This window comes from Gadus chalcogrammus, chromosome 4, assembly GCF_026213295.1.
Source record: "Gadus chalcogrammus isolate NIFS_2021 chromosome 4, NIFS_Gcha_1.0, whole genome shotgun sequence".
Taxonomy (NCBI): Eukaryota; Metazoa; Chordata; class Actinopteri; order Gadiformes; family Gadidae; genus Gadus; species Gadus chalcogrammus.
In genome coordinates this window covers 4,297,551-4,308,784 of record NC_079415.1, presented here as the reverse complement: position 1 = coordinate 4,308,784, position 11,234 = coordinate 4,297,551, and the positions used below count along the sequence as shown (strand labels likewise).

General features: G+C 47.1%; 1 protein-coding gene across 1 annotated transcript in view; it reads right to left on the bottom strand.

Annotated features, from left to right (window-relative positions):
* Positions 1-2,339: 2,339 nt before the first annotated feature.
* The window catches only part of adm2a (adrenomedullin 2a), a 9,179-nt gene continuing 284 nt past the window's right edge, over positions 2,340-11,234 (bottom strand). The window contains exons 2-3 of the mRNA XM_056589473.1: positions 10,781-11,035; positions 2,340-3,982 (exon numbers count right to left, since the gene is read on the bottom strand). Of these exons, the coding sequence (XP_056445448.1) occupies positions 3,550-3,982; positions 10,781-10,884 (537 nt within the window). The 5' untranslated portion in view covers positions 10,885-11,035 and the 3' untranslated portion in view covers positions 2,340-3,549. The remainder of the gene's footprint in view (positions 3,983-10,780; positions 11,036-11,234) is intronic.

Below are 11,234 nucleotides of genomic sequence, written 5' to 3'. Positions count from 1 at the left end.
ACAGGACCTGAATAACATCAAACAGTAACATTTACTACAGTTAATTTTTTTAATAACTAACATAACATCTTATTACTAGTTATTGACAAAACATAGGATAAATAATTGGTCAAATAAAATAAAATAAAATACAAAGATAACTTAAATGCATAATTTTTCTTTAAATAGTACGATGGAATATATATATTTATAAACTGGTGCACAATATTTTCACAATCAAGGAGAGCACAAAGGAAATATTGAGACACTACCGGGGTGATCCCAAACAACAGAAGTTTTCGTCTGGCTGCACTTCACAGGTTCAACTTCACAATGACTTACAATTCAAGTTGTGCGACAATAAAAGACCTACACACGCAATAAAGTGCTTTCTGCTGACCTATCAAAGGTGGGGTACCTCACTGACCTTCAAATGGAAAAATGCGTGAAGGGGAGGAATGAAAAATGGAGTACAGCAGTATAAATATTTTATCGAAAAAGTACACCCAAGACATACTTTCATATTTATATAATAAAACCCTCTTTCCTTGGACTCTCTGAACAAAAGGCAGCGATATTGTTAATTTTCTTCTTGTTTTTCCATACACTTTCATACACATGCAGATATGAGGCGTTCGTGGCATAAGGTGGGGACAGAGCTAGCGATCGGCGTTAGCTAACATTGTAGCTACCTAACACTGATGTCCAGGTAAACAGAACAACCTGAGCACTGGTCTGGCGGCCCCAATGACGCAAATGCTGTGTTCAAATTCCATCACCGAGACGCACAGAAAGACTCAATATACACAGACAGTATCCGCACACAAGGTGAAGGGGTTGGTTGGGGCAACATATGAAATCCACAGTAAATCAAACACAGCGGGGCAGACAAGTTACACCTGGCGTGGTGCAGGCGCACCACGCCGACACAAACGCAATCCCGGGCCTCGGTAACGTACGTGTGTGATGTAGAAGAAGTACACAGATCCACCCAGGGTTGTTTTTTTTATACATTTGCAAAGCCTTTTTAATGATCCTTTCAGGGGATTAGCTCCTTTACAGAATAAAGAGAGGGAGAATGGCACAGTTCATGTATTTTTCTCTGCAGCAAGCCCTTTGAACAGATTAAAAAGATTGTGAACCTGTGACCTGACAGTCCCTAGATTAAACGACAGGGGAACATAAGAAAGAGAGATTAAGAAATAACTAAACCCTAAAGAAGAAACCGCCCAAGAGGCCTGCCACCATGCCCAAGTATGCTAAGACACAAACGATAAATATAATGATGCTACCAAGTAGATAGATGCGTACATTGTCTAACAGTGCGCAGTAGATCAAACAATGCAATTACTTCAAGTCAAGTCTTATCAGGTATTTGGTTTGAAGTTTGAAGAGTTATTAAAGGTCATGTCCTTAAAGACATATCCAAGGGGCAACTACCAATCAGATAGTCTGAGACTACTCAATCAATGAAACACTACGAAATCAACTTAATTAAATGTCCCGAAGACTCTTCTAAAATATCCAACGTTATCCTACATTCATACTAAAAAACTGTTAACTGCAGCCAGCAGGCAACCCCCAGATTAGCCTGAAGTAGTCATTTATATTTATAATGTTTAAAATAGGCCTAGATTCTGTCTCTCAAATTAAAACAGTTTTTTATGGAAGTATGTTCTTTAAGTTCGTAGTTTGGTAAGTGTGTTGAGGGGACTATTGTTGTGCAATCGCCCACCCATCATTTTCTAATATAACGACGAATATTATGTAACTAAGGTTTTTTTACAGTGTAATGGTATTTTACCGCTTCACTCCCAACATTTTGGTCAGCCTCAGTCTTTCATTCGAAATCTCCCTTGTAACTTTGTGTTTTGACAACGGTCACTAACACACGTCTAACGGATGTCAAGCATGATTGTATGTGTCACATTTCACTCCTTAAAAAGTATTATTATTAAGTAATAAGTACAACTAACAATTGTCACCTCCCCAGAAGATAAAAAGCCATTGGTCCAGCATAGTCAAGTAACTGGGCTAGCTAGGGTTTTCAGACTCCCCAGTTCAACCTCAAAGGTCTCTTTCAGCCTATCGGTAAACATCCTAAAGCAATCCTAACCCCTGACCTGTTTCAGACCATGACCAGTATCTGGATTCACATCTGAGTTCACATCAATTTTCATGGAATAAAAGCGTCTCCCAAATGACTTCATAGCAGAGAGTAATTGTGAGTGAATCGACTGTGCGATGACATGTTATAGTAAGCAGGAATGGCTGTGGGGGGGGGGGGGGGGGAGGGGGCATGAGGGGGGGGGGGGGGGGGGGGGGGGTTATGTGGGGTCTGGCACCCCGCCTTATCCCCCCCTGCTGTGGCGGTACATATGACTGAAGTGATGCGATTAGTTATTATTAAACCTCCGTCAACCTTTTAATTCCCAACTTACAGGAGGCACTTATGAAGCACGTGAAAGGGGGGGGCCGGGGGTAATAATGTCAGGCTCCGTTTGCTCAAGAGCACGGACACACCGGCGGAGGTGCAGGGATCGCAGTGATCCATGTCCTTCGGCCCACTTTGCCACCTGTTGCGCTGGCCAGTCCACCGTCGCAGGGCAACTGGGAAAAGCGATACCATGGGAGCACGTTCTGAGATTGAGTGTCAAGGCCGTGCCAAAAAGAAATACTAAAAATATGATTTGTGTTGCCTTTTTTTTTGTCGGCCGTCATAACAGTCACTGCCAAGTGGAACATTTTGAACCATAGTCCTGATGAAAGTCCTGATGACTGCTGATGAGGGCTGATGAATGCTGATGAGTCTGAACTCGTCAGGGTTGCATTGAGCAGTGGGTTTGGTCAGAAAACAAGTAACATCACAGAAAGTCCAGATGACTCCCCTGGAGTAGGTAGACGGGTGCAGTCGGGATGTGAACAGTTCACGAGGTAACGGGTTAGTTCGGAATCTGGAGGAAAACGCAGATCCTTCGGAATATGTAGGTCATGGCAAACCCTCCAAATGCTACTCCATGTTGACGTTCCCATTCAGGGGTAAGGAGGGGGAGGAGGCTATGTGTGTGTGGGTGTGTGTGTGTGTGGGGGGGGGGGGTGATGTTTACTTTTTTGATCAATGAACCGCGAGCTGCTGAGCCAGCGACGAAGAGGTCAGCAGAGATTATTTTGAAGGTGGGGGGGCAGCAATTTGGAGGGAGAGAACGAATGGCGGCCAAGCTTAATTTCGTTAACAGGATTAGAGTCACTGGAGGCCTTCTGATGTCCTTGAGAGTGATGAAGAGACTTCAACGAGAGCTAAACATCAGTGGGAAGGTGTGAATTCACACGGGGGTGAGTGGAGTCCAGGAGCAGCTTTGGAACGGCTTAAAAATTGGTCCTTTACGAAAAACTGGGGAGGAGCGAGATGACCACAACGGTTTGAGTCATTTCATAGGGAATACATGGGCTGCAGACTACGCCGGGCTTCAAATGCAAAAGGCTATCGGAATACATTAAGAGATAAATATCTGGAGATACGAACAGACTGTAGCTGCAGGCGTTTGAAAAGGGAGGACCCGCAGCCCGGGATCATCCGAAGCTATGGGGGCTCATGGGGTTCACCTTGGGGGAGTCTTCTCGGCCACTCTGGCCAATGAGCTGGTAGAGCCGGTGGCTGAGGTTGTGTACCGAGCAGGTGCCCAGGGGGCAGCCGTCCTTGTTGGACTTGCTGTGCGGCGAGTTGTGGTGGTGGTGGCGGTGGTGCTGGCGGTGATGGGCGTTCCGGCGGGTTCTCAGCGACCGGCGAAGGATTCGGCGACCCGAGTCCGGTCGCGCCCACGCCAGACTCGACACCGGCGCTCTGGCGTTGGCGGACGCCACGCGCTTGAGGGATTCCGCCAGCGATTCCGAGGGGCGGCGGACGACGGGAGACGGCGTGGCGGTGGAGACGTCCACCGCGGAGGCCTCTGGAACCAGGGCCTCCGTGTCGGACTGGACACCCTGCCTCTGAAGGAGGTCTGATCTGGGGGGAGAGCAGAGACAAAGAGAGGGTGAATCACAGCATTCAGGTCGACCACTACCTGCTATGGGATGACTGACCACTTGACATCCAGGGTGTTGTACGTCTTGAGGAGAGTACAGACTTTGGATTCCCTTGCGTGGTATCGACTACAAAAGCAATAGGGCCTTACAGTAGAGTCTGCAAGGACAGTCCGTTTTTCATTGCGTGCCTTTTTTCGAAGGTCAATGGTTCCAAACCACATACACTCACACTCAACTCACCTTTGGTCTATCATATTATAATGTCCTGGACATCTAATATCATTAAGAAGTACAAATGATGGAAACTGGCATTGTATAGTTCTACAATATTTCCAGTAGCAAGTGTGTGTAGCCAATCCAATAAACTGCCTTGGCATCTGCAGTGGAATACTTCCTCTAAGCCAGCAGGTATTTGGGTCTACCTTGTTATGAGACCTGAAACCAGTAGGGAACATGAGGCTAATTATCCTGGAGGAAAACACCACGTTGCCGACGGGGCCCGGCCCTGAAGGTTCGGGGAACGGGTCGCTCTGCAAACACCGCTCTGGCTGACGCCGGTCGCCTTGCCATCTGTTGTTTGGAAAGGGACACTAGCTGCTCCCAACTTGACCCTCGCCTCTCCCCTTAGCGGCCATGGCCGTGTTTGTACAGATTGCCCCTGATTTGAGTCCTTGAGTTGTAATCTGTCGCTACTGTTGAACAGACAAAATGGAGGCAGTGACTCATGAAATGTCAACACATCTGTTGAGGTGGGAAATTTTAAAATGTAACCCGTCCCTACACAAAAATACTCTAAACTGTTATTTTTACATCCTCAGTCTTACCTAACATCATTGCAGGTTCACCATTGCTTCACTAAACCACATTTGCAATGATGACCACAATAATGAGCAATTCTGGTTGTGAAACGTTATTAAACACTGACTAGCTTTTTATGGGGAGAGAAGCAACAGTGGTGGACCTTACTAAACGCGCTATCCATTGTATCGGTCTGTAAAATGCTAATCAAATCAAATCAAATGTATTTATTAAGCACATTTAATAACAAGGTGAGGGGGGAGGACCTTATGTTTTATTTATGTGTGTTTTGCTCCAGCCACTTAACGTGCATCCGGTGTCACAAAAAGAATATCCCCAATCCGAGTGATCGATGACGATACAAACGTTAAGTTTTAAGCTTGGGCATGTTTCCGCATGTGAACGACTTAATGCCTGTGTCTACGCTTCAAACTCTTGCATGTTGCAGAAAATGTGCAACAGCGCCCCCTAGGGTCACACTGTTCGGTGGCTTCTCTCCCCGTAAAAAGCTACAGTCAGTGTTTAATGACGTTGATTTACCTTTGAGCAGCACAGACTTACTTCCATTAGAAAGACTCACTTCCCTGTAGTGTCTTAATGTCCTATATATAAAGAGCAGCCCTTGAAGGCACAGGGTTCTATTTCTGTGAATATTCTGCGTGGGACAGTCAATTCTGTGATGTAACATTTGGTCCCCATGGATGCACCGCACCACTTATATCATTAAAAGTTGTACTGTTACATTGCATTAACTTAGCTGACGCTTTTGTCGAAAGCGGCTTACAATAAGTGCATTCAACTATGTAGAAATAGCCCGAAAATTGCATGAACCATTGAAGTACATGCAGTTCCTTGAATAAGCACTCAAAAGACAGACGAGTATTTAGCCTATGGCAGATTTGTTCAGATGTGTTCAGATGTGTTTACGGATGTGTTTACGGATGCAATCATCCAGAGCGAATTAACAGTTAAGCGAGATCCGTGTCATTATTGAACAGGGAGCGGTTTGGGAGCGTTTGCTCAGGGATGAACTGGGGCCATGGGAGATTGAACCCAGTAACGTTGGCCTGGTAGTGAAGCCGAACTCAAAGACTGAAAATGTTTTAGAGTCCTAACCGGGGAGGGTGGGGGGGGGTCATCATATCCGAACTTGAGCCGCTACATAAGTACCTTGCGCTGTGCGTGTGTGTGTGTGTGTGTGTGTGTGTGTGTGTGTGTGTGTGTGTGTGTGTGTGTGTGTGTGTGTGTGTGTGTGTGTGTGTGTGTGTGTGTGTGTGTGTGTGTGTGTGTGTGTGTGTGTGTGTCGGACGGGAACAATCTATGTCATTCAACGAGCAGTGGCTAGTGTTTCTCGCCACTTCAAAACAAAGAACGATTGTGTTCTCGCTTACCAGGTTACCACACGGAGTCTCGTTGTGCTGCTAGCCCAAGACACATTTTAGCGTATAGGCTTAACACACTTACATGTTATTGTACATTTATCTTTCGCAACAGGGTAAGCAAACACAAATCATCCAGCATTTATAATAGTTCACTAGCAAGTGTACACGACTCTTTCCTGTTGCGGATCTGGAATGTGAGTTTGTGCCAGATCTTTCCTGGAACAAAGGTGTTACAAACTCTCTTTGATTACAACTTGGTATTTTCACAGGTCTTGATGAGCATTCTTGGCTTCTGTAAATGTCTGCAGGGGGGGGATCTAGATTGAGTTATAGAGCAGCCGAAAACTGCGATGACGAAATTCATCTCGTTCATCTCTTGATCTGCTCTTTTATGTTTTGATTCATGTGTATCAGAAAAACTGGCACAAGACGCATATCAACCAAAGTATCTGCCAGGCAGACACTTAGTTACCTACCTAACCCCCAGACTTGCCCAGCCCTCACAGAGACTGGCAAGCTTTCCTCAGCACCAACGGCCCCAGACGGGCCACTCAGGGACCACTCTAATCAAGAGTTAAAAGTGGCCCTTTCTGTTTCAATCTCATCACAAATAGAGCGTTTGTTGTGGGACGTAAGCGAAAGGAAAGGCGATTTATTTCCAACCCAAACACTGTGCCCCCTGTGTTCCCACAGCTCTGTTTTGGGAGCGCAGGGCCCAGATTATACCGTAGGAAAAGCGGAGGGCGGGATGAGGCACCAGCCGTCCAGCCTGTGAGCAGGCGGGGCTAAATGGCACGGCTGTCGTCCGCGGCGACCCAGACAATACAGGAAGCGCACACCGTTTTTAACGTTGCGGCGAGGCCCCCTCGTTTAGGCTTGAATGTGAACACCAGTGTTGGCACGGTAACCAGACACAGACACAGCGAGAGAGAGAGACAGAGAGCGAGAGAGAGAGAGAGAGAGAGAGAGAGAGAGACAGAGAGAGAGAGAGAGAGAGAGAGAGAGAGAGAGAAAATAACTGCCACGTTTTTAAAAAGCGCCACGTTTTTTTTTATGACTCATCATCACAGGGCTCTATTTTCGACCCGCCTGTCGAAAGATGTGCCACACACCGGCACCAAAACCACGGCACGACACAGTCCGAAGTGAGACGGTGTGGAGGTTTCCCCTCCAACACTAGACCTCTAATCAAACACCTCCCCAACCCCCCCCCCCCCCCCCCCCCACCAACCCTTATGACCCCCCCAAACACTACAGTAAAGTTAAACCGCATTTTCTATCTCAGCACCTTCCACCCCCGAAACCCTAAATTTGGTCTAATCCATTTCCATCGCTGTTCTTCCTACCATAAGCTGCTCTATTTACAGGCACATGCTTGCCTGCCTGGAGTGGAGCCTTCAATGCAGAGCAGGATGCAGAAGAGGGGGAACATTTTGGCCTGAGCCACTAATCCATACTGGAATTCCCGCCTACACCACACACACACACACACACACACACACACACACACACACACACACACACACACACACACACACACACACACAAATGCTATTGGTATAGATTAGAACAAGCAAAGCCCCATTGAGAAAACGCGTGAGAGTTTGTTTTGTGTGTTACGTAATACATATGCTGCTTGTCGCCTACACCGGCTTCTGTGTTTTACTAAAACGCCGCGAGTTTGAATTCAACTGAAGCTAAGGTCATGTCGTGTCACGTCAGGAAAAAGCCAAGTCCAGACAGGATGAAGGAGCATAAGCTGGGTCAAACCGCAAAGAGAATCAACCGCTAAATGTCTTCAATCTCGCAGTAACGAGACGCTTTAGAACAGGCTCTGTAAAGTCGAGGCGGATAATTTCTGAGGTCCATATTTAACCTGGCTCCAAACACCCAGCTATTTTCCATCGAGCAGAAAAAAAAAGAAACGATTATGTAAAACGACCAAGGAAGAAAGAGTGTGCGTGTCTAAAGGCTGCGTTCCGCTAAACTGCAAATTTCTCCATGTTTGGAGACGGAAGACCGGGCGGCCATTTTTTTTTCCCGGTATTCCGCTCTGACATTCTTGTGCCCTTATCAGGAGCCCTGAGAGCAACGTGGGCAAGACAGAGAACAGGGAGAGGAATGGTATGGCTCATCCCCGCTACAGCCGGGTGTCATAACACAAGAAAGATGGCCCCACGTTATCATCGGCCTGTCATGACCGAGGCAGGACATTGTGTGCCGTGTGGAACTGAGAGAATGTACAAGATGTGTACATGTATTTTTGTGTGTGTGTGTGTGTGTGTTTGTGTGTGTCTATCTGTGTGTATGTGTGTGTGTGTGTGTGTGTGTGTGTGTGTGTGTGTGTGTGTGTGTGTGTGTGTGTGTGTGTGTGTGTCTTTTTGTGTCTGTGTGTGTGTGTGTGTGTGTGTGTGTCTTTTTGTGTCTGTGTGTGTGTGTCTCATGCCACAGTCCCTCGGTGGAGACAGGGATCAGATTCACGGAAGAAGGAGTCATTTCCCGTTTGTCCGATTCCCTCCAGCCGGCGTCCTAACTCGCCGTGATGGAGGTCGACGTGCCGATCCGAAGCGCTTGTGTCGGGGGCCCCCTGTCTGCGGCCCCTTGACCCCTCTCTGTGTGAGCGGGCCCCCCCAACACAGACACAGACTCTTTGTGACTCTGCCTACCGTCGCCGTGTGGGAACACGGAGCCGATTAGGAGATGGGACGCAGGCAGCACGCTATCCGACTGGCGGGAGGCCCGAACAGAGAGCGCGCTTATCGCCCCCGACCCGGGAGGAATACCCTGAGTCAACACAACGTGAGAACGAGCGATTGATAACACAATACAAAACACCAGCCGCACGGGAGTTTGGTGTTGTTATTGTAAACCTTATCAGCCGGATTCGGAATAACACATTTTCTTCCGTTCAATCATTTTTTGGTGACATGGTTACGAATAGTGGATTCCGTTCATATTTCCGGTATATACGGTTCGATGATAAGAGTTATGGTTCAATGATAAGATACATCAACAAGAAGCACGAACCGTGTTCAAAACACGGAGAACTGGGCTCAGAGCAACAGCACAAGGATGAAAGCTCATGTCTCTTCATTTCACACACGCACACACACACACACACACACACACACACACACACACACACACACACACACACACACACACACACACACACACACACACACACACACACACACACACACACACACACACACACACACACACAAACACACACCAGGATGATGTCGGGCCCACCTGTGCAGCCTAGTCACACCCTGTTGCTGGGCTGTGCAACAGGACACTCGCACAAGGTCCCCCAACAGTCCTCTGGACCGCCCCTCGCTCCATCATACATCCCCCACTACCCTCGAAACTAGCTCCCTCATCACAATAAGGTCACCACGGTAACCCCATACAGGGCCCATACTGCTTCCAAGGGAACTCCTCGTGATGACACGTGCTGTATTTTGGGGCTTTCCCGTGAAAAGGGATGCTGGCGAAACCACCGATTTTTTTAAGGAAGCGGAATTTGTGTGATTTCATTTATTTTGTGCGTCTGTTAGAAAGTGAGGGAGCCGGCCGTGGTAAGGATTACGCAAGCGGGGCGGGGCGTCGTGGGAGCCGGACCCAGAGAGAGTGAGAGGGAGCGGGGAGAGGGTGAGTCAGAGGGAACGGCGTGTGGGTCGGAGATCCACCAGGAGAGGGCCCTCAGAGCCGAGAGCCAACCCGCTCGTCTGCTGCAACGCCTGGGGTCGCTTGCAGCGCTGGCTGGCTTCCTGAGTCAAGTGTGTGTGTCTGTGTTTGTGTGTGTTTGTGTGTGTGTTTGTATGAATGTGCACACACACATGGATAATTGTATGTGCAGACATAAAGAAGTCCATATGTGTGTCTGTATGTGTATGTGTTTATATATATATGTGTGTGTGTGTGTGTGTGTGTGTGTGTGTGTGTGTGTGTGTGTGTGTGTTTAAACATGTGTATTTGTATGTGTGTGGGTGTGTGTGTTTATACATGTGTATTTGTATTTGCGTGTGTATGTGCACTTTTGGCCGATTTGTCTTTGTTAACGTATGTGAGCCAAAGGGTATTTGTAATGATCACATGTACTTCCCAATGTCATAAGCCTTTTGCTCTGCTCCAACAAATGTCCCACTTCAAGGGGGGTGAAGTGCGCGTGCCATTTAACGCACATCGAACACCGCCGGCCTTTCATGGGAAACAGGTTTTTCCCGCCTTGAAATTAAAACTTTCCAGGCAGGAGAAGTTTATCACTGAAGTGAATGTGGTCTCATTTATATGGAAGCAATTAACTATTCTATTCCGTTCCCTCCCTTAATGTCCACTTCTTTTATCCACTAAATATGACAATGAGTAACAATTGTGTATATCTGAGCTTTAAAGATAAAACATTAAAACGTATTTAGATATGACGCCTATATACATAATCTAATACTGTAATAGTCCACCGCAGGGGTAACTCTTCAAACTCAAACTCCGCTTACGTTATCCGCGCATAAGTGTCTCAACTCATAAACACAGCAGCAGTGGAATGCAAAACATAAAGAGCTATGAATGAATGAATGCATGAATGAGCCTACCTGTCCGTGACAGGGTGATCTGCGACCGGCACAGCCTGAAGTGAATGCGGCTGGAGGGTGAGAAGGCTGATGCAATACACGGTGAGCGGGAGAAGAGATCGCATCTCGGGGCCAGATACGGGACCCTGGGGACACCAAGGGGAGGAACCAGAACCGGGTCGCTGGTCTTCAAATCCCGCGAGAGGAAAGAACCGTGTCTGAGGGGGTCGTGTTGGATCGGAGTCCGATCAGTTCTTCGAGTTTTTCCGGTGAGACCTTCGGAAAGAGCAGATTTGGAATTTCCGTTTTAATGCATTGCTTCTGAAACATTAGTCAGATAAGTGTGATGAAGTGAATGCACTTTTAATTTCCATCCTTTCAGACTGAATAGTCATTTCCTATGTGCTGCATAATATAACACTTTAATAATTGGGTTAAAAAACATAAAGCCCCCAAACTCTCTTATACACTCTCT